The sequence below is a fragment of the Ambystoma mexicanum genome, chromosome 3p (genome assembly GCF_040938575.1).
Source record: "Ambystoma mexicanum isolate Mex_15411 chromosome 3p, UKY_AmexF1_1, whole genome shotgun sequence".
NCBI classification, from domain to species: Eukaryota; Metazoa; Chordata; class Amphibia; order Caudata; family Ambystomatidae; genus Ambystoma; species Ambystoma mexicanum.
The window spans coordinates 515,313,657-515,337,738 of NC_090925.1; the positions used below are offsets into that span (position 1 = coordinate 515,313,657).

Sequence of the window (24,082 nt, forward strand, 5' to 3'; positions counted from 1 at the left end):
TAATTCTCCTGCCTTGTGTGTCATGAGGGAGTGGTGTCTGCCACCTGAGTGGCTTCTGCCCCTGGAGCGACTTCTCCTGTCGAGTGTCTGCCCCTCCTTTGTGCTAAGCGTTGCTTTGCGTATTTGGGATATGAAACCACTCAGCACCTTGTCTTGATCTAGATTGATTCTCACTTGGATTGCTGTGTATTGCTTGTTGCATTTGTGAGTAGTTCAGTAGCATTTGTTACATTCTTCCGAGAGATCTGATTCGGTAACCACTGGCCTGCATCTCCTGGAGCCTTTTTGATCTCTGCTTGCCCAGAATCTCTTGCTTGTTTCATCCTGACATCATCAGTGTCACTCTGTGAATGTACGTGCATGCCGGCTCCGCCTGCAACATAAAAAATGACATACTATAGCAGCCTGAACACCGATCGCCTTCCCCAGTGCTGCAAGCCATACCTGTACCGGGTGCAGTGGGGTATTTGTACTCAGTTTCTTTCTCCTGAAGCTGGAAGTGAAAGTTGTGCATATCTTCAGGAGACCATGTGCCCTGTAATGGTCATCCACTTGAGTTCTTTTTTCAGAAACCCCCACAAAGTATCTAGGCATCATCTCATCAATGATAAGGGGTAGCGGGGGAGGGACCTCCGCCATCATAAGAGATGCAGGAAAAGAAGTTGCTTTGGAGTCTGTGAGATGGCTGAACCTAAATAATGAGGGAGGAGAGCCAGGGGTAATTGTCACTCATCAAACGTATACAGCCACTCATCAACCCACACTTCCACCCATCAACTTCACAACCTCAAAGCAATCCACTTTACCACCCATCAACTGCCACACACATGTGCAACCAACCATTCAGCAGCAAGACCACTTTGCAACATATAGAAATACCCGTTATTCTCAAAACTATGCAAATCAACCTACAAAACTTTGCCATTTCCAGGGCGGGATGTCTACAAATCCATCAACGCTATACACCCTACACAATGTCCATTCACTGAGACATGCAACTACAGTACCGCAACCCATGGATTTAATGCACCCATACTGACACGGACATCGAAGCATCAAAGAAAATGTTCAAGTTGGCCCAATCCTGAGATATATTTGCATCAAATTCTAATGCCCTACGGGTCTAGCAAAGCTGCTCTCCCCTCCCCGGATCAGATCACCTCTGTGACAACCATCGGAACTAAGAAGTTGTAGAAAATTGGGGCCAGTGCACTTTACAAATGCTGCTTAACAAAAGTCTAGCCAGATGGCAACAGTGACAAGAGACAGGCTAGTAAGGGAGAGTTTGTGTTAAAGAAGACAAAATGAAAGAAATGGGAAGTGAGACAAAGAAAGCAATAGAACATGGAAGAACAAGTAAAGATATAAGAAACAGGCGGCTGACGACCAAGAATTAACAAAGATGAATAGAGAACAACAAAACATGGATTTAATAAGAGACCAATAAGAAAATAGTTGACAGAAACCAACTGCTAAAAAGAAAACAGGCAGGCACGTCTTCTGTTTAGGAACTATTTTATTCATTCCCTTTTGGTTCTAAAGTGCATAGTACAGAACACAAAGGATCATTTGGGTAAGCGCTTGTGCAGGCCCTCCATGGAGGCTCCTGTGACAAGATAACTGGAAGATTAAAAAGGACCTGAGATCATGGGCTGTACAAATCAGTCCAGTGTGACAAAAGTGGAAACTGGGATGGGAGTCTTACCAACGTCATGATTATGTGGATGGATTGAGGGAGTGGTTTACAAGCTGCAATTCATGGTTGAAGAATGCAATCCTTCCTTGTAGCACGGAACATACCAGGGCAACACTTCCACGTTGTATAGTAAAAATAAAACGACCACTTGGCGAACATGATGAGGCGACCGGTCATCATTGGAAATGGTTAATGTCTCATTGGGATGACGATGTCTCTTTGTCTCCCCGTATGCCATTATGGACGGTTGTGGCGGTCCTCCTGGACAACACTCCTCAATCACAGGAGGGCTGTCTAGACAGAATAATGTAATGTTCATTACTTTGAATGCTGCTCATTTTGTTTGCCCTAACATATTTGTCTCCCCAGCACTGAAATCATCTCGGAGGATAAAAAACACACATTTAAAAAAGAAATGATTTTTCTAAAAGAGTTTATATCCAAAGCTGGCAAACAGCAAGCATGGAAAGGATTAAAACAGCTGGGGAGTGGGGCATGATGATCATTTTCCAAAGATTTGTCTAGCTAGTAGGATAACGCTATCTTCTTTGCTACTTGTTTGATTTATTTTCCACTTCCTTGTGCCAACTATCTCAAGCCAGCAAAGTTCATCATGTTATTGGCTGCCTCAGACCAGGCAGAATGCTGGGCGCCATCCATTTCCGAAGCCAGGCGGTTGTTTGCCACCAGGGTGTGGTTCTCGCCACCGATCTCTGTCCTGCATTCTGGGCATCTGCCCCTCTGCATGGCCCCTCCGCACTCTGTGATTAGGTAAATGTGGTTGTTTTCACACTTGAACCAGTGGCCCTGTGGGATTGCCATGGCCTTGACAATCATCACCCGCTCATCATTACTGATCCCCAAGCCTGAGCAAGGGAGGCTAGACTTGAGATCCTTCATTTTAGTCTTCACCATCTCCTCCTCATCCTCTGTGAACTTCTTGGTGGCCTCCAGGACCCCACGCAATTTGTCGATCTCCATCTGGTTAGTAGCATTGATCTTGCCTCCTGCTAGTTTGCATCTGACGAAGAGATCCACCAGGTAGGTCAATCTCTGTAACTCGCTCTGGAGGTCCTCAAGTTCTTGTTTTGTAAAGCTCACTCTTGGCCTCTCCAGCCAGCCTTGCACTTCGGTCAGCCTCTTCTTTAGAGCAGGCTTCCCATCTACATCAATCTTGCTCATGGAACTTAACAGCCCTGCTAGCCTCTTATAGAAAGCCATCAAGTTCTCAAAGCATTCAAGGTCCTTGAGAGACAGGTCAGTCAACTTGAGCTTCTCCTCAACAATTTTATACTCCATGGGAAGGTTTCGGCGGATGTCCTTCATCCCAGCCAGCTGGGACTGCAAGCGCAGTCTGTTCTCTATAATGTCAAGTGATGAACCTCGCAATCTGACCTTAACTTTTTCAATCTCCTCCAAACGCTCTTTGATGAGGGAGCCATACCTCAGGTTCTTCCTGATGGGGGTCTGGCAAGACGGACAAACCTTCAATTTAATGAATGTTTCCTGCTCATCTCCAATGGTGTTCATATACTTGTCGAAGCCAGTGACTTCAAAGATGTGTTTGCAGTCCTCCAGCTCTACATATCGTGCATCTGGCTCGTCTTCAAAGCCAAAGAAGATCTGGGTAATTTCATCATGGTTGCACTCACGGCACTTTGTGGGGCATGGCTCTCCACAGAGCCCAATGCAGGGGTGCCCACATTTCAGCATCTTAGTGCAAGGGACATTGCATGGGGGCCTGTCACATGCCTCAAAACAAAGCTTTCTGCATTGGTGGTGCTTACATGCCCACTCACAACGCTCCACACATGGTACACAAGATTCACCACACTTCTTCTTGCATTGGCTATGGACACAACGGTTCTCACAGATTCTCTGGCACGGGGGACACTCATTAGTGCAAGGCTCCTTACACCTATGTGAACATATCAATAGGCGGTCGCATGGGTGTAGGCATTGTTTGTGAAATCTCCCCTCACAACAAGTGTGGCAAGTGCCGAGGCAGGCATGGCTGCAATCCAGGGTGACAGGGCACTTAATGTTGCATTTAACTGGTTTTCCATACTCAATGTCCTGCTTAGTCCAACACTTCACCTTCTGTGTGTGTCCACACTTCAGTGTCACTGTGATCTTCTTGGGGCACAATTCCTCACACTCTTCACCACATGCCTTGCCACACTCATGCCCGCACTTGAGGAACTTCTTACAGCTTTCCTGGCAACAGAAGTCCTCCACAGACACAGCGCAGGGCACCATTTGTGGGTGACCACATTTGGGAATAGTCTTCTGCACAGGAACTCTGCAGTCTCCACAGGGCTTAAAACAGACTTGTGGGCATCGGTGACCGTCTTTGCACAATATCTTCTGGCACGGCTTCATGCACTGAAACTCGGTGTGCTCTATGTCGTATGGGTGGCATGCCCGGGTACAGACATGACCACATTGAAGTCTGAATTCACAAGGGCGACTGCAGCCCCCTTCTGGCACATTGTGAAAATCGGCTGCCTTGGACACAAATGTTCTAGTTTCGGGGTGGTTCTGGCAGTACAGCATAAGTGATTTTCCCACCTGGCCCTTCTCCCTCAACGTGTGTATGATTTTGCTCCAGAGAGGCACCTTCGCCAACATGCCCATGTTCCCAATGCAATACAGTCCTTTCTTGGCTCTGGAGAGTGCCACGCAAATACGATTGGAGATCTGCAGAAAGCCAACTTTCCCCTCTTTGTTACTGCGGACGAGAGACAGTAAAATGATGTCATTCTCTTCGCCTTGGTACTTGTCCACCACGTGCACCTTGACACCTGCAAATGTCTTGGCAGGCATGAGCTTGCGGAGGGAGTAGAGCTGCCCCGTGTAGGTAGTGAGGATGGTGATCCGAGACGGCTGGTAATCCTGGCACAGAAAGTACTTGCAGAGTTCCACTACAAACTGGGCCTCGTGCTGGTTCTGGTGGCTCTTTCCATCCGGGATCTCGTGTTCGGGGAAGTCATGTTCCACGAAGAAAAGATTCGAAGACACCCCCTGGAAGCAAAGCAAGAGAGTGGTCACACAAGGGTAAGAGAAGAGACAACCTAAACACACATTCATTTAGAGTCATGTAAGCTTCAAATTCACGCAATGCGTACTTACAATGGGAAGTAGCATGCAGGGACGCATGCTATCTAGACTAGCAACGTGCCTCACACTGAAGTGATCCGCTAAGGGATTATCTAGGCCATTATAAATACGTTTAAGGGCAACATTGTAGATCATTTTCGTAAGCAAACACATCATTTAGATATTACTAGGCTTCAATAAAATGCAGGTCTCTTCAGAAAAGTGATATCTGGGCTTGGTGGGAATCTGTAGGCATGCCACTGGCGATGGGCTGGCAAGGCTCGAGAACCAGTGCCAAGTGATATTGTATAGCTTTTTCTCCTGCCCTACAAGACTCAATGGTGAAATGCCTCTGAGCGTATGATGGAAGGGATGGGAATTTGGCTAGCACTCGTAATACCCATGAAGCCAACGACTGTGATAAAGAAACAGAGTGTGCAGAACCCGAGTTTATGCAACGAGGGGTGAGATTCAGAGGGCTACATGCCAGGAATGTTGCCCATCTTTGGTAAGCAGGAGGGCTGATCTAGGCTAAGCATGCTCTGCAACAGATAAGCGCCAAATCTGGCTGATGGAATACTGTGCCACAGCAAAATGTGTTAAAGGCAAATCACCACTTTTGAGAAATGTGTGGGAGGGATAAAATAAAAAAACTAAGCTGAAAACGTTAAAGAAACAAACTAGCATTGACTAGACCTGCTCATTCAGAAAGAAAATGTTTAACAAAAAAAGGAACCCCACTTTAACACCCCATACACAAAATAAAACGGTGTCCTTAGAAGGGGAAATTGTAAAGATCATGCTCCAGGCAGGAGCAAGTTCTTGATAATTCAGGAGAAAGTGTAGCTCGAGTTCTGCCCCGGGACATCTTCAGTTGGACCCAACAGGAAAGATGTCTGGATAACTCTGATATCAAAGAAGGAGATCCTCGATCCAGAGATTGCAGGTCATTTCCATCCTATCACTAGTTTTCCTTTTCTTTTGGAAATTCTTTATAGGGCGGCTTACCCGCAACTCCAGGAACATATACACAGACATTGGGCCTCATTATGAGTCTGCTGGTCCGGAAATAAGGGTGCCGGTAGCAACGTACCGGCACCCTTTCTGGACCGGCAGACTACAACTCTGCTTTCCTGGGCCTGTGCGCACGGGCAAGTCTGACCTGACAGGCGCAACGGCCCTGGAAAGCAGAGTTGTCACGGAAGCACTGGCACTGTTAGCAACAGTGCCGGTGCTTCTGAGTCCTCATTCCCGTATCGAACTCCACGGGAATGGGGACTAACATTTTCTGCCGCCTGACATCCGGGCCACCGGCATTTTGTCCTGGTGGCACCGGGATATCAGCCGGTAAATGGTTTTTCAGTCCGGTGGTTACCGGGGAACTTATAATGAGGCCCAATGTCTGTTGGACATCCATCAATCAGGTTTCTGTGGACGGCACGGCACCAAGACTGCAATGCTCAATCTTCGGGCAAACTTAGTTGAGATTGTGGACAGCAGCCAGGTTGCTCTGCTTATGCTCCTTGACCTCTCTGCAGCATTTGATCTGGTGGATCATTCTTTGCTGCTCGAGAGGTAAGAGAAGATTGCGAACTGTTACAAGACCACCATTTCTTGGATGGCGTCTTTCCTTGGTCTGCGGATGGCCACAGCAGCTACTGGTGGATTTCAGGCATTAGCTGAGTTTCTGTCTTACAGTGTCCTCCAGTGTGATTTCACCTACCCTTTTTAACATGTATACTCGCCCGCTCTTTGACCAGCTGGATTGCGCCGCTATTAAATATACCAACTATGCCGATGACACCCAGTTAGTCTTTGAGCTGACTGCGAACTATGACTTGGACACTGCCAAAATCAGACAGACATATGACCTGATTGAGGACTGGATGATTACCAATTGGCTCTTAATTATAACACAACTGAACTGATGATCGTTGGTTCGGACCAATGCGTAAAAAAACTTGAATCCAAGTATAGCCATTTTAAAATCTCGGATTCCACCATTCAAGTAAACCCTTTTGTGAAGACCCTTGCAGTCTATTTTGATTCGGGCCTCACTATGAAGAAACATGGTATGCATGTAAAATCCTCCGGTGCCTATACTACTAAGTTGATTAGGCAAATGAAGTCATATGTGTCAACATTTAATGTATCAGTGACCTCTGCGTTGGTCAATAATAGAATTGACTACTGTGAATAGCCTACTGGCTGGTACTTCTAAGGGCAATCTAAAAACTCTTCAGGTAGCTCAAAATGGAGCAGTGAGAGCGGTATGTGGGCTGGACAAAACTGACCACCTGACCTAGGAAAGGAGATCTCTACACTGGCTGCCAGTCCATCATCGCATATCTCATAAAATCCTTTCTCTCACCCACAAGCGTCTCACTGGCACAGCACCTGATTATCTGCTGAAGCGGATGCATAAGGCTCCCTTCACGCGAATTCTCTGCTCGAATGGATCTAATAAACTATTTTCCCCTCCACACAAGCTGAAATATTTTGGTGGCACTAGTGTTGATGCCTGTGCACCAGGCTTATGGACAGGGGAGTTGCTAGGTCTGGAAAAGACCCGGGGCTAAGCTGATGTCGGAACTGTTGGGACTGGGGGCTAGCTAGTCTTTTGGCTGTAGCTCCCGAGATTCTATCCGGGGCTACAACCAAAAGATCAGGGGCTATAGCCCCCTTAGCAAGGCCCCTGCTTATGGAACTCTCTTCCATCCAGTATACGCAACATCTCGTGTCTCACCAGCTTTAAGAAGGCCACAAAGACCCCTTTTTAATTCTAAGGATAAGCCCACTCTAGTCTGCTGAGCTGATGTGTTCCAGACTCTGGCAATCACTGCACTTGTTTTTCTTACTGAACTGTTTGTCTTACATGTGCGTCATGAGGCCTACAGGCGCGTTGCGCGTAAAAGGAAATTAATAATAATAATAACAATGATGCCACCTCTTCATAGACAGGGCACCAGGCCCAAGGTTGGAATGCCCAAAGCAACAAGTCTTAAAGAATGTTGTTTTGGCCCGAAATGTTGAAAGGAGGAGCCACGAATGTTGAAAGTATAATTTATGTTCTTTTACACAGGGTTCATCAGGTGCCGCTAGGTTATTTCTCACTTTCATAAGGCTCCAAATGAGCATGCCGTTCTACTATCCAGAGTTCACACACCTGCCTCAGAAGGAAGCAGGGAGGCCCTGCTTTCGAAGTGAAGTGCAGTTGTCCCTTCCTCCAGGCGCACCCTCTTTTCAAGGACCTAGTTCGCACCAAAATGAAGGACTCTGATGGGTACTAATATAATGCGTTTTCCTCTTTCCGGGTGGCCTCTATCCTGGGCAATGACCAACTCCTCCCCACCCGCACCCTCAGGCCTTCCAGTTCAAAAGCCACTTCTGGGTGGACTGGGCAAAGGTCAGGTGGGCTGGAAGGATGAGTCTCTGCTTGCTGGTCGCAGGGCAGGCACGTTTCAAGAGGCCAAGTAGAGGGAATCGAGTCCCCCTCTTTGTTACTAGAAAGGTGTTGCTGGCTGAGCTTCTATGGATTCTTATAGGCAAGGAAATTAGCCAAACATGTTTTTTGTTCTGGATCTAATCGATTAACATTTTGCTCTGCCCATTGCTTAATTTGTGGGGGTGTTTGCCAGGGCTCAGCCCTGGTACTTATTTTTGTGCCTGGCACGTATTGTCTCAGACTCACTTTAATTATGCAGTGGTGGTGATAGTGCATTCAACAACCACAATGAGCAGGTGCGATCTGCAGTGCAACCCCAAATATGTCGACACTGTGGGGAGCAGCTGTGGGTGGTGGCAGCAGTGTCGGGGAACTGCCCACCTGCAGTGTCACAGGAGTGCTAGAAAATATGTGGGTACTGGCACTTATTTTTTTTTTTACAAATTAAGCACTGGTTGTACCCTTCAGTGTTATCCACCCATGTGGTGTAGCGCAAATATGCCTCCCCGCCCCTAAAGCCTACTCCTCGAAGAGCTGAGGAGCTGCGGTGCCGCGTTACTTCTCCCCCTTCCTTTCTAGTAAACATAGACAACCACCAAATGCATGGAGAGAAATAATCCATCCACAGAAAAAACTGCTAGACTACCTCTTTGCTAGATAAAGGCCTGGCTTTCTCAAGGGACCAACTAGCTGCACACGATCTAGCAAAATGACAGTGCTCCAATGGGACCAGACCAGCCAGCCTTTCTTTGAGGTGGCCCAGATCTACTGGACATCACAGGCGACCTATCGAAGGCCTCTCATGAAGGAGGGGGCAGTCTGACATGCTCTCCCCATCATGTACACACACACAAGGCAAACCGTGAACAGAGGGGTGGACAGGAGACATACATGAACACGGCCACATGCTGGAGCAACATTGTAGGATTTCCTACCATATGTAACAAAATGGCATGCTTCTTTCGCCCCCCCCCCCCCCCCACCACCACCACCCTCAATGCTTTGGTTGGTGAGCATCTCATTCCCAAAAGACAGCACAAGTCAAGGCGCTGATATGATTGCACTGCGTCATATGACCCCCCTAGAGGCCAGACACAGCGCCATTGCACCCACAAGAAATACCTGGCCAGGCACATGGATCCCTACACAAGACATATAGGGCAGTGGGCGGGACCAAGGCTTGCATAATTCATGGGGATATGCAGAGCTACTGCTGCGTGTAATACTGTAGGAAATAAGGGCAAAAGTTCCCAAAACCGTAGTACAATGCTCATGGCCAGGGTTCACACAATGACAGGCTCTCGCAGTGCTGCTAGCGCTCAGGGTTCATACAGCCTGGGTGTAGTGTGCAGGGCTAGATTAGTATCGAACGGCGGCAGAGATTCCAGCGGGCCCGTTTTACCTATTGTGACACAACCTCTTCAAGTAAGTGGAAGGGTGGAGTGGCTAGGAGAGAAGCGGGCATGGTGGCGGGAGGAGGGGAAAATGGCTGGGCAGGCACGTATTTCAGTGTACAGGAGACTTAACTGTAACCGCAAGGGGCAGTTTAATTCTGAATGTAATTAGAGTATGACTAGTGTGAAAGCCTTTAACGGATTCAGGACCCGAGGAACCGGAAACAGATAGCTCCCTGGATAGTGAAGGAGATGTGACAGTCATAAACTAGAAGACAGATGTTGTAGATTGCGAGACTCTGGAGGGGCGTGGGAGGAGGAGGGAAGGGGGTAGTTAGTAATTGTTTGGTTTCATGCACCATGTTGGGGTGCACTGTATGTTGTTTGCTGTGAAAACCAATAAGATACTTCAACAAACAAAAAAACTAGTGTGAAAGCCTGTGTACACAGGCTAAAATGCGTGAGGAGAGTTAATACAGCTGGCCTAATATATTTCTAAGGCAACAGCTCCCTCTAGCGCTGACAAGAGGCGAAGCAGGCAGTCTCTACTGCGCATGACGTCATTAGACAAACATATATCTGGACTTTTATTATATTGTATGATGTATTGTTTCTGATTTGAGTCAACTTTCTCCATTCCTTTTTTCAAATTCTTACCCGCAATCTGTTATTAACTTTGACAGGCAGAATCTTTTAAAAAATATTTCACGCAATTTTTGTGGTTTAAAACAATGTCATTAAGAGGAAGAATACACATTTCTTTGGCAAGGAGGAAGAGCCCATGGTGAAATGCAACGTTTGTTTATTGTTCATTTGGATTTTTCCTTAGCCATCTTCATTCTCTGGTGGGAAGAGGACTCCGGTCTCAGCACTGTGGTAGTTAGGTCGTAATTCTTTAACTGAAACTGGTACACGCGTGGAATTTTATGCAGGGATCTTTGAACATGAGCTACAACACAGAAGGCACTGGAGATGACCTGGGAATGTGAAAGGCCTGCCACAGGGTTAATTGGATGCGCATCTGCGACCTTGCCACTGAAAACCTCAAAATGGCACACAGTTTGAAAATAGCCTTATAGACCTGCAGCAAAGGCCATACTGTGCTGGTCCCTGAAATAAATGGTTGAAGGAGCCACTGACAAAAATACAATGTGCATGTATTTTCACTAACAAGCTATCCTTTTCACTGTTACGCCTCATTACGAGTAAAGTGGTGCAGGTAAAAATGACAGAAAATTGGCAGTCATTTTTTTACTGCCACATAACTGCACCACCGTACTACGGGTTTCATTGAAATATTTACCATCAGCATATAGCTGGAGGTAAAGCAAGATTTACCTCTAGCCAGAGACTGCATTAGGACCTTTCAACTCTTTCAACTGAAAGGAGCCTCAGGGGTTCCCCAGCAACTGCCCCCATGTTGCCAAATCAGCATTCTTGTAAAACAGCAAAAACATCATTTTTCTATTTTCCTTCTGGGGTTTAAAATGTGCGTTTTGCAGGGCACGCATTACAAGCTGTGTTTTCTCTTTCCATGTGATATACAGAAATGTTATCACCTCATTGCCTTCTATCATTGGTTCCTCCACATCAGCCACTTGCTGACAAAGAAAGGTTTAGAGCTCTTCAGTGGGCATTTAGTGTTTCAGCTCCCTGCTGGCTGGCTGGCCGTTTTGTGATAATCGGCAGCTATTTACCTTATCTCTGTCTCCATTATAATGTATGAACCGCAGGGGTGCATCAGACTGTTTTCGCTCTGAAAGGGGTCCACCAACCATCATGTTGAAATTGGCCCTCGCACACCTTCAGCCGGGTCTGCCTCTAGCAAACAGCTAGAGGTAAATATTCCACCCTACCTGCAAACATCGTATTTATCATGCAGAAACACTGCTCACGATAAACACACAAAAGTTCCCCATGGGGTCGTATGGAACCAAAAATGGGGACTAATACCACTGTGCCGCCATTCCTAATCCTGTGGTAAATCCAAAAGTGGCAGTACGCGATTTTGTGGTAAATCTGTAGGTTTACTGCCAAATTCCAAATGAGGCCCCAAGAGAAAAATAACGTTTTTTATAACTATGTATGTTTTCGTTGGCCCACTAGAGGGGGGCAAAGCACAGTTAGCTGAATTGAGACAAAAAATATATAATGGGAATCTGCAGGCTATACGAAAACTGCAGACTACAGGCTTCATATAGTCTGCTGATCAGTACAATTGGCAAAGCAGGGGCATTTAACAAGGTATACCGACCCATAACTCCTGATGTGACATACTGAGCCGTTGAGAGAGGGCGGGTTGACTTTATACAGCTATTATTATATCCCATATTGGAGAGTTAAAAAAAAATAATCACAAGGACGCCGAGGAAACTACCCCGATGGTCGCTGTTGTGACATTAAGCCCCTCCCAGGGCTTGTGCTGTGTCACGTGTTGGTGACACCTGGTACACCATGAGATGGCCCCAATAAAAGGGGTGTACGGCTTGCCGTGCGCCAGTTATTAAAGCAACTCGCTGCCTCCTGCCATCAATTCCCTGTCCGGCCGCATAACAACTGGCAACGAGGACGGTGTAACTTGTGTACAGTCCAGCCTTATCGGAGCACGCGAAAGGGAGCATCCGGCATGCAGAGGTCACTTGTCTTGTCTTTCCCGACGACCGTCGGCACAATGCAGACGAACGAGGTCCCGTGGTGGACGAGCACCGGCTACTGGAGTCCCCAGTGCATGCTTGAAGGTGGATGTGCAGTATGCTGCGGCCAGTGGTGGAAATGGAAAAAATGTGGCAGGGGATCCCACAACACAGGGGCGGGGTGGTGGAGGAGTTTGGTGATGGGCTGTGCCCGAGGAGGCGTGGTCTAGAGGGGGCGGGGCTCGTAGAGGACATCCAGCACTGCTAGAATACTTAAAAAAATAAAATAAATAAACACCCGCAGCCGCAGCATTGCCTTTTACCGTGGCTTTGGCACTGGTGTGTAATGCACAATGCTCGCTTTTGGCACTGGTGTGTAATGCACATTGGTCGCTACATGTACAATCAGTTGTACATGTAGCGAGTATGGAACAAGTTACTTACCTGTAGTTGTTCTCCAGCATGGGTCTGGCATGGATTTACATGCTCATGAATATACCCCGCCGTCAGGCTGGGAATAAAGAAAAAATCAGTATCAGATTTGTTTCTGATCTGTCTTTCTTAGTAGTAACCAATCACTGATCTCTGGGTCATACTGCCCCCAGCCAATGACTGCCCTCTCCCTAAGCCCCGCCTCTGGCAGCAATCCTCAGATTTGGTAGCACGCAAAGTGGCAGTATGACCAAGTGAAGAGCCGCAGAGGGGTAGGCGGGAGGGTTCGCATGTGAATCCATGCCAGACCCATGCTGAAGAACAACAGTTACAGGTAAGTAACTTGTTCCTTCTCCAGCATGGGGTCTGGCATGGATTCACATGCTCATGAATAAAAGAATACATAGCAGTATACACATGCACAACCACGAGAGGTGCCAAAGGCTCAACATTAAGCATTACATCCAAAACTCAACATTAAGCAATTCTTACCTCCTCACCAGGCTCACCTTAGGCGAACAGGTTGCGCAGCACTGCTTGGCCGACCCTGGACTCCTCCCCGGAGCCCCGATCGACGCAGTAGAATCTTGTGAAGGTGTGCGTCAACCTCCACGTAGCAGCCCTGCAGATGTCCAGCAGGGGCACACCAGACACGAACGCCGTGGTAGCAGCGATCGCTCTGGTCGAATGGGCTCTCGGACGGCTGGGCAGCGGTGACAGTGCATGATGCAGCCGGAGAGCCATCTGGAGATTGAAGTCTTCGAGAGAGCCTTCCCTTGATTCACAGACCCTTGTGACGTCTTCCGGAAACTCTTCGTGCGGTCCAGGTAGAACTTCAGCGCTCTAGCTACATCCAGCGAGTGCAAAGTACTCTCGGCCGGCTTCGAAGGCGACGGGAAGAAAACTGGTAACACCAAGGGCTCGTTGAGGTGGAAGTCCGATGGCACCTTGGGCATGAAGGAGGGATGCGTCCTCAGTACCATCCTCGTGTCAGGAAAAATCAAGTATGGAGGCTTGCAAGATAGGGCCTGGATCTCTCCCACTCGTCGTGCGGAGGTGATGGCCACGGGGAACGCTGTCTTCCATGACAGGAACTTCAAAGGCGCCGAATGCATAGGCTCGAATGGGGCCCCCATGAGCCTGGTCAGCACCACATTAAGCTCCCACGCCGGGGCAGGAGCCTTCACCGGCGCGAACGATCGGAATAGTCCTTTCATAAATTCCTTCACCAGGCGATGAGACCACAAGGACGCCCGTCCCGTAGTCCTGGTATATCGGGAGATGGCAGCCAGATGTATTTTGGTGGAGGCTTGAGCCAGTCCAGCTTTGGCCAGCGACAGTAGGTACGGCAGTACTTGAGGGGCCGTAATCCGCAGAGGGTTAATCTTCTGTGCACGGCACCAGACAGAGAACCTCTTCCACTTATGACTGTAACACTTGAGAGTTGAGGACGCCCTGGCTTTTGCAAGAACCTCTCTGCAGTCAGCCGGGATATATACCCTCCAAACTCTAGTGCTGCAGGAGCCAGGCCTGCAAGTTCAGCAACTGTGGGTCGGGATGGAGAATGGCGCCTCCTTCTCTTGAGAGAAGATCCGCGTCTGCCGGCAGCTTGACTGGTGGGGACATTGACAAATCCAGAAGGTCCGCAAACCAGATCTGTTTCGGCCACGCCGGTGCGATGAGGATCATTCTGCACCTGGACTTCTTGAGCTGGTTGATGAGGCAGAGCAGCAACGACAACGGAGGGAACGCGTAAAGAAACAGGCCATCCCAAGGGAACTAGAAAGCATCGCCCAAGCTCCTTGGCTGCAGGAACCTGCTGGCGAACCTCTGGCACTTGGAGTTCGTCACCGTCGCAAAAAGGTCGATCCGGGGTTTGCCCCATCGTCGAAAGAGCCGATCCACCTGGTCCTGACGTAGTTCCCACTCGTGGCACGAGCGCAGCTCCCTGCTGAGTGAGTCGGCGATGGTGTTTTTTATTCCTGCCAAGTGGAAGGGGACCAGAAACATCCCCTGGGCGACGGCCCAGTGCCACAGCGCCTGGGCCTCCTTGGATAGGGCTGGAGATCTGGTGCCCCCCTGCTTCCGTATGTAGAACATCGTGGTGGTGTTGCGGTGAAGATCCTCACCACTTTGCCCTTGAGGGACGGAAGGAACGACTTGAGCGCCCAGAACACTGCTCGGAGCTCCAGAATGTTGATGTGGCGAGACCTCTCCTCCGGGAGCCAAAGGCCTCTTGCGTGGAGATCTCCGGTGTGGGCCCCCCAACCCTCCAGAGAGTCGTCCGTCGTCACCGTCTCCTGAAACGCCGGGGTTTGAAAGTCCGTGCCTGTAGTGAGGTGAGCACGGGTACCCCACCATAGGATCGCCCGACGGAACTCCTCGTCGAGAGGGATCCTGTCTTCGAGCAAGCCCGTCGCCTGAAGCCAGCGGGCGCCGAGGAACTCCTGTAGCGGACGCATCCAAAGTCTGCAAAGGGGTACAAGATAAATGCATGAGGACATCATCCTGAGGAGGGACTTGATGGACCTCACCCTGGCCACGTCCGTGGCTAGCAGGCGCCGCACCTTGCCCAGAATGGTCTTCATCCTCTCCTCCGACGGGGAGGCCAGCTGCCCCACTGTATCGAGCTTCGCTCCCAGAAACAGTGCTACCTGCGACGGGACCAGGTGGGATTTGGGGTAGTTGATGGCGAACCCCAGTTCCGTGAGCAGCCGGACGTTCCTCACTGTGTGTTCGACGGCAAGTTCTTTTGTCCTCGCCCGGATTAGCCTGTCGTCCAGTTAGGGGTAGATGTGGATCCCCTGCAGGCGCAGCTGCGCCGCCACAGGTGCCAGGCACTTGGTGAATACCCTGGGTGCCGACTTTAATCCGAACGGTAGGGCTCTGAATTGGTAGTGGCGTCCCTGAACCACGAACCTGAGAAACTTTCTGTGTCCTTTTAAAATGGGGATGTGGAAGTAAGCATCCTCCAGGTCCAACGACGATAGGAAGTCGCCCTCCTCCAGCTGTCCCAGCACGTGCTGGAGGGTGACCATCCTGAATTTCTGCGCTTTGATGTATTTGTTTAACAGACGCAGGTCCAGGATGGGGCGCCAACCGCCTGTCTTCTTTCTGACGAGGAAGTACCTTGAGTACACTCCGGAGCCCCGAAGCCTTCTGGGGACAAGCTTGATGGCCCCTTTCTTGAGCATCGCCCTTACCTCCAACAGCAGTTGAGGGACGCGATTCTCCTTCCTGGCCACGGGAGGAAAGCAAGGGCACTTCTTTGGAATTCCAGTGAGTGCCCGTTGGCCAGGGTGTCCAGCACTCAATGGTCGGTGGAGATGGACTCCCAAACGCTGACAAACTTCGTCAGCCGGCCTCCCACCGGGTGCTTCGGTGGGGGCCCGACGACACGGCCGGGTCAGTCTTGCTTGGAGGAGGCCTTGCCGCCTTGGCCTCCTTGGCGACGATGGCGGGATCCCCCTTGTTTGCCGCGACCTCTGTAGGCCTCCTGGGACGAGGAGCGGGCCGCCTGGTGGTATGTGGAAGAGCCACCGCTGGATCCCTTGGAGGCACCCTGTCTGCCTCCGGAGTTCCAAAAGGGCCGTCGTTGTTGAAGTACCCCTAGGGCCCGGGCCGTCTCCGAGTCGGTCTTGATGGCCTGGAGCGACTCGTCCACCGTCTTACCAAAAAGGTTGTTGCCGTCGAACGGCATATCCAACACTCTGGTCTGGACGTCCTGGCGAAAGACTGTCGCCTTGAGCCATCCTCGTCGTCGGAGGCAAACTCTGTTGCCCAGTTGGCGAAATCCGGTATCGGCAATGTCCATTGCCACCGTTATGGCGTGATCCGACGCTACCTTCGCCTTCCTGCAGAATTTGTAGGGCCTCCGCCCTCTTGTTGTCAGGTAGGAAGTCTAGCAGGGGAGCTATCTTGAACCAGAGCTCCCTGTCGTAGCGGGCCACGATCGCTAAGGCATTGGCCACCTTAATCGTCGTCGTCGCCGCCGACGAGATGACTCGTCGTCCCATGGAGTCCAACTTCATGCCCTCGCTGTCCGGCGGGGAAGTGGAAGTTGAAGCCGCCGCACCCGCTGCTTTCTTCTTGGCCGCTGCCGAGACGACAGTCCGGCGTGGGCTGGGCCCTGAGGCACAAGGGGGCGGCATCGGGGACTCGGTACTTCTTCTCGTACCTGTGCCGTGGAAGGGTTCTTGAGGATAGCAAGCCCATCGTCCCAGATGTCGTCGAGCAAAGGCACTGCGAGGACCGTCTTCCTCTTGGCCTCTCATCGTTGGTAAAGAAACCCTTCCTTTTTTTGTTCTTCAGGGCAGAGCTGGAAGAGCTTGGATGCCCTGCTTATCATGGCGTGAAAGGAGCCAATTTCGTCGGCTGGAGCCCGAGGGGGGGGGTGATGACGGGATGTCCGTTGTGTCATCGTCGTCCGTCCCCGTCGCTGTATCCGTCGCCGTATCCTCTCTAGGGTCCGGCGAGGGGGATGAGGGGTCCACAGGCCTCGCGGCACGAAGGGCGGAGAGGGGTGGACTCTCCTCCGCTTGTTTGGAGGGTTTCCCGACGTGCCTGGTTCTGGATCCTCCATCGGGGTAGGTGGTAATCTCGTCCTTATCTCGGTACATAAGGAATGGATTGCCAACAAAATGGCCGCCAAGCTATCCTGGGGCTCGGGTAATGGCTGCGACGGATGGGATGGGCGCTCCACTGGGCCCTCTTCGTCGCCATCGTCGCTATCTTCGATCACGTCAGCGGGGACCGTCCCCTGGGATCGAACCTTCTCGAACCTCTCGTTGAGGCCTATGAATCTCTCGTTGAGGCTCTTCTCGGTTTCCACCAGATCCTCCTCAGAGGCTGATTCCGAGTCTATAATGGCCACCGCCCCCCCCTCTTTTTCCGACGGGGACTTCACGATGGGATGGAAAGAGGATTCCCTCTGTGGTGGCAGGGATACTCTGGGCACAGAGGCCGTTTCCACTGGCGTAGTCTCAGCCGGCTTCGCCAGGGTCGCAGTGACCACTTCGATAGAGGCCTTTGCCGGCTGGATCAAAGCCCTCACCACCTTAGGTGCGTCCTGGGCCTTCGCCTTGCGGGGAGGGTCAGCGCCGCGCTCCCCCTTCGAGATCGACCGGGGCCGCTCCAGCAGTTTACCCGGGTTCTCGGACTTCCTCTTCCCCGAACCAGAGCGCTGGCTCGTGGTTGAACGTGCCGGGGAAGTCGCGCCCTGCCTGGCAGCCGAAGAGCCTGACCTTTCGGCGCTCCCGGTGCCCGCGGACTCGCGGTGCTTGGCTTTCTGTTGGGCCCCGTCACCGGGGCGCCCTCACAGGACTTAGAAGCCCGCTCAGACTTTTTCTTCGCCTTCTCACCTGCTGTGCCCTTCTCCAGCGAGGCGGTGAGGCGGGAACGACGATCTTGTTTGGTCCGTTCTGAAAGGTTCTTGCAGAACGCACAGTCCTTCTCCACGTGCGTCTTGTCCTCATGAAGGCAGAAGAGACATCGCAAATGCTCGTCGTACTTGAAAACGTTTTGTAATCTGCATCCAGGGCAGCACCTGAACAGCTTGGATCTGGGTGTCGAGCTTCCCTTGTCCTGGGCCATGTCCGTTGAGGTAGGCCGCAGATCTTCTGGAATCCTCCAAGAAGCGTAAACTCGACGAAAACTTCACCCTTGAGGGGCGTAGAAGAATTCCGAAACGGGTCGCCGTTATCGGAAGTAGAAACGGTGGCGCTTGAGGCTCCATTAAACCGAAAAAAATTAGAAAATCTCCTGAAAAAGCACGAAAACGCAGCAAAAACTTGAGAGCTAAAGCACGAGGACTCCCAACACTTGAGCGTGCAGTAAAAAAATCTGAGGATGGCTGCCAGAGGCGGGGCTTAGGGAGAGGGCAGTCATTGGCTGGGGGCAGTATGACCCAGAGATCAGTGATTGGTTACTACTAAGAAAGACAGATCAGAAACAAAACTGATTCTGATTTTTTCTTTACCGAGGATTCCCAGCCTGACGACGGGGAATATTCATGAGCATGTGAATCCATGCCAGACCCCATGCTGGAGAATGTGCATTACTCACCAGTGCCAAAGGCGCGGTAAAAGGCAATGCTACCGTCCAGGGCCGCCGGCCTTAGCAGCAGCAGCGCCCTGGCCGAATTGGCGCCTCTGCCCTCCCTGCGCACCTTTAGGCGACTCACAAAGTCTTTATGTAGAGCAGGCTTCTATGTGCATTAACACATGCCATGCAGGCATCTTTTAATGAATATTTTTACCAGCCAGAGCCAGCTAATTGAGTGGGTTCAAATCCCAGCTTCACGGCCTATTAATAAATCTTGTGACATTGGGCACAACGTTTTCTTTTGCTGCGCGGAGTCGGTAGAAGCGACTCAGTGTAGGCTTTGCAAACAAAGCAGTCATAGTGGAAATGCAAACCAATGGAATGCACATCACACACTTTTTACCTTCTTGTAATGCAGCCTCCCACGACGCACCCGAGAATCAAAGGCTGACTTAACTCCTTATTGCGTCCGGTGATGTCCACACATATGCACATTATGGCAGATCTTTCACTGTTTCAGTTCAGACTCACCCAGGATCCCATTGAGTGTGCGGAGGGGGGGGCTCATGTGAGGCGGGTGTATTTAATAAGAAAAGGGCGCCTGCCACGCCTTCTCCCAGCTTGGGGGAGCCTTTGAAAGACTCCCCAGTGCTGCCTGGCAGGGGGCTAATGGCACCCTGAGGGGGCTTGGCGCCACAGTCGTCTGGTCTGCCCTAAGGCCGGGCCTGCTGCCGTTGCATATGCTTTTCTTTTTTGAATTTTTTTTTTTATCTATTCTATCGCGGTTCATGGTCTTGGGCGGCTGACTCTGGCCAGATCCCGAGATCTGGCTCCATATCTGGTGCCGGATCTCGGATCTGCCGAGAGCCGGCCCAATGACCAGCACTGGCTGCAGCGACATCCCCGTGATGTCAGGGGAAGACCTGACGACCGCTGGATTGCCAGAGAGGACTGCGCACACCATCCGGGGCATGCGTGGCTGTGGAGCAGGACCGACGCATTGCTGCCACCGTATTGGGATATGTAAAACTCCCAAATGGGAGAGAGGAGGCACGGCCTCTGGCGCCACAGTGATTTAAGTAAACCTCCCGCCTGGGGGAGCGTGGTGTTGGCGTGGCCACGACCGTCGCTGTAATATCATAGGAAACCCCCGTCTGGTGGATGTAAGGAGCAGGTAGCAGAGCAGACCGCTACCACGCTCAGTGAAACAAAACCCCCAACGGAGGGAGAGGAAGTGGCGCAGCTGCCGCAGTAGTGTTAAGAGGTATAAGGCTCCTGTCTGGGTGAGAGAGGAAGTAGTGCGGCCTCCACTGTCATGAGTGATGTAAAACTCCTGCCTGAGGGAGAGAGGGAGTGGCATTGTTAGGAAAGATTTCTCTTTACTGCAATGTCTATATTGCTTCACTTACTGTACTCACATTGTATTCACATTGTATTCACCTGTATGCAGGTGAATACAATTAATAAACAAACCTTTCCTTCCATTTTTACGGACCCCCAAACTTTTTGCTTCCATTTATCTGACTTGTACTTTTTACAGTGCAGTGAAGTACTTCACTTCACTACTGTCTTTTGCTCATCTGTTATGGGGAAACTGACATGTCCTTCAGGCTGTCAGTACCGGGAAACATTGTTTCCCTTAGTCTTGCAACTTTGTTAATACTTTTAGTAACTTGTTATCATTTGTGGTAACCTTTATCATTGTACAATGCACCTACAATGCAGTACAATGGGGTACACTTTTGTTTTTGTCCTAGACTAACACTCAAAGGATTTTTGGTTGCTCTAGGTGTGCTAAATGGACAAGCTGGTGGCAGCAGTGACTGTTTACCATTTTTTGGTGCTTTACATTTTTAGCCTTACCTTGTTTACCGCATTTGGCTACTAACTGTGGCTAGTGTCCAAACATGGCTGTGCCACATGGTTTTTCGCTTGTCCTTTGGCCATCTTGTTCTTTAGCCTTCTTCCTGGACTCTTCCTGGACTGTGAGGCCAGGAAAATCCTTATATGGACTTCCAGTGCATGGGAAAGCAGAAGCCTTTGGCGGGCTATTGGAGGGCTATGTGTGTTTGCTGGCAGGATGTGGGCTGTGTCTGTCTGGTCCCAATCAACAAACTGGTTTCAGTGGGTCTGAGTGTTATGCATGAGTGTTCCCGCCAGTGGTCCCGATGGTGCGGAAGCGGCATAGGCTGCTAGAGGCAGTGGTGCTGTAATCCCCGGGACTCGTCTGCCAGACATGGATCGGAGTGGCAAAGGGTGTGGGTCAGGGGCACCGCCATCATGATTCCCCGGGGGTGCCTGCGCCCGACAAAAAAAGTCCCATTTAAAGTATAGGAACTTTTACGCAGATGGCCTTTCCTGGGGGGTGCCCGAGCCTCGGAGCACCTGCATACTAGGCGCCCCTCCATGGGGGATAGAGTCAAGGGCAAGGGCCTGGGTTGTGTCTGCCAGCAATGACCCGAGGTGAAGGTAAGAGAGGTGGGGCCAGGGTTAGGGAGAATTCTCAAAAATGTGCCAATTCCTCCCACCTTTTGCTAAACTTTGGGACTTTGAAATTTTCAAATCAATGTGTTTTCTGAGTTTATTTCTTTGGTTATGGAGTTTTAGACAACTCCATAGCATCATCTTTTCATTTGTGTCACACAGCACCCTTAGAGCAGTGGCACAGGGAAACCTTTACAGGCTTTCCCAGGGTTTAAATACCATCACTGGGATAAACTACTGTTTCCCAGAGTAAGTTAAGTGAAATTTACTTTAATAGTCTTTTTAAATTCCTGGACCCAGCACACCCTATCCTACAATAGAGTGCTAGAGGGATTACGTAGTTTCCCCTATGTGTAGATACTCATGTAGCAGTCAAATGCTACCCTTTCCTCTCAAAATGGCTGGTGGCAGTGGTTTTGCGACAAACTACCATGATTTTTCCCGACCGCGAACACCGGTAGCGTTAAATCGCGGGAGTCATATTTTTCAAGATGGCATCTGAGCCCCCTTTGTTTAAACAGGTTCCGGTCTTCTTTTTTCGCCATTTCCTTGTGGAAAGGTCCTTCTAGAGTTTTGCTCTGCGTGCCAAACCTAGTTTGGTTCCTTTGTTCATTTGCCTTAGGTGGGCTTCAGGACTGAAGACCGCCTCTGGCGCCTGAGTGTCTGGGGTGGGCAGGAAGTGAGGGAGGTGCCCGAAACTCCCTGTGCTTAGTCTCCTAGGAGACCCAAATGCACTCTGGAATGATTGGCTGGCTGACTGTCTGGCGAGGACAGCCACCCTGCTAGGTGAGGGACAGCTAGGCTGAAATGAATGGGAGAGAACTGAATAAAAGGCGAGTCTCTTGGATTGGAAGGCAGAGTCGACCACTGGAACGAAAGAACCGAAGACGAGCTTCAAGAGGACAGCTGCTGCAACTCCTGGACCATTGGTTTGCCCGGTGAAGCCCTGCTGCAGGTCCGAATCGCTAAGTTCATCTCGACAGAGAAGCCCTGCAAGGACGACTTCTCCCTTTGAGTTGGTTTGACCAATCAACTTGACACTAAGCCACCTGGATACCATTCTCGGAGCTGGTTGTATTTTCCTCAGAGTGCTGCAGGAAACCGAATAACCAGGGAGAGGGACACCAGTTTGTGTGCTTTACTACAGCTACCGGAATTGAAGATTTGCCAGTGCCAGCTTTTTGACCGGTTCCAGTGCAGTGCAGGAGTCCCCCGACATCCTCCCTATTTTCCCCACTACTGAGACTCAGGAACAGCGAGATTTGCAGGAACTGCCAGGAACAGAAGTCTTCAGCTGTATCTTTTTCTTCATTTGTAAGGTACTGTGAAACGAGACTGAGAGTACTTACCTCTCGCAGTGAAAGTGCTTGAAACATTCGCAACTAACAGTCCTAATCACCTAATGGTGAAATGGGAAAGCTGGGATTTGAGCCCAGTTTTCAATGTTACAGTTTGCAGTTTGACAGCAGGCTACATCTCCTCCCATCCGATTGTTAGGCAAGAATTGATGTAGTAACACTGTGGGAGACTACACAACACTTTTCTACTTGGTATTAGCTAACCCACCTTTTGGTATAGGGCTGTACTACACAAGTTGGTAGTGTGACTGAGCAACAAGGCCTATCTCAAGAGGGGTAAATGTGAGCTGTAGAGCTGTAGCAATGAAATTAGCAAATACAAGTAGCCAAGTCACACTTAAACACAAGGTTTCAGTTATAAATAGTTATTCATTTATCTAACATCAATTTTTAAATATGCATTCTTTAAAAAGGGCAATATATGTAACAATCAAATATACTTTCAAATACTTTTTCCAGAATCAGCATACGTTTAGTGGATACTCTTAAGAGATGCTTTTTACACACTTCCTACACCTGGGGATCACTTCATTCCCAAGGATAGTAATGGCATTTATATATCACTTGTACACTTTCCAGATTCTGAGGTTGCAGAAAGGAAAGGTTAAAGGAAGGAAAAAGGTTAAACAGGCTCTCAGGGCATGTGAGTATACTTAAATTGTCCAATTAAGTCTAGACAAAACCTTTGTCAGCAATAACAGTCTTAAAACAAGTTATCACCTCTGAGGGACAGAAAATATCAAAGTCAATGGACTAGAAGAGTCTGCAGGGAGCCATGACAGCCAAAGTCAATTGGAGCAAAGTCTATGGAGCTGAGGCACTTCATAGTTAATAAAAAGTCTTGCACAAAGTTAGAGAGTTTTGTAGAAATCACTTGTAGGGTCACACTTGTGGAAAGCAGTGTTGAAATCAACTCTAACAAAAATAGGTGCTGCAAGTCTCAACTGAGAAGAGCAAAGCTAAAGACACTGGGGTAAGTACCCCAAGTCTGAACAGTACCCCTGGTTTGAAGAAGAGTGGTTCAGCTGGATTCTGTCCTGTTGCAGCCATGCAGATCCTGGGTTCCAGGGCCTCAGACGTGGGGACAAGAGGGAGGATCTCTGGAGGGCTCCTGCAGCATCAATTTGGAGGTCGTCAGCAGCTACGGGCTCCTTTCGGATCAGGGGCACTTCGCAGTTTCAGCGTGAGGTAAACAGCACCACCATAGATCTTGTATACCGGTTGGGCTTCCTTCACTCCTTGAGTCCTGCACTCTGGTGAGGGGACTCGAGCTCTGGTCATCCTGCTTCTGGAGGGTCCTTAGGAGACTCCTGGAGCTTCTGGCCGGATTGCAGACGTTGTATTCGACTATGGATTTCTCGACCCATGGCCCTCGGTTCTTGCAGCAGTGAAGAAGTACAGCCAATCAGGGAAGATGGTCCAGTGGAGTTCGTCTTGGGGTTAGTTGGTCCCACTAACCCAAGGGAAGAAGTTGTCCCTTCAGGAGCTTCTCTTGTCAA

General features: G+C 50.0%; 1 protein-coding gene and 1 long non-coding RNA gene across 4 annotated transcripts in view; one reads left to right on the forward strand and one right to left on the reverse strand.

The window, feature by feature from the left end:
• The window catches only part of LOC138580557 (uncharacterized), a 319,738-nt gene that overhangs the window by 100,769 nt on the left and 194,887 nt on the right, over positions 1-24,082 (forward strand). The gene's annotated exons all lie outside the window — the stretch shown is intronic.
• The window catches only part of ZNFX1 (zinc finger NFX1-type containing 1), a 128,228-nt gene continuing 105,644 nt past the window's right edge, over positions 1,499-24,082 (reverse strand). For all 3 annotated transcript variants that reach the window (XM_069651184.1, XM_069651185.1, XM_069651186.1), the window contains exon 14: positions 1,499-4,720. In XM_069651184.1, the coding sequence (XP_069507285.1) occupies positions 2,285-4,720 (2,436 nt within the window). In that variant the 3' untranslated portion in view covers positions 1,499-2,284. The remainder of the gene's footprint in view (positions 4,721-24,082) is intronic.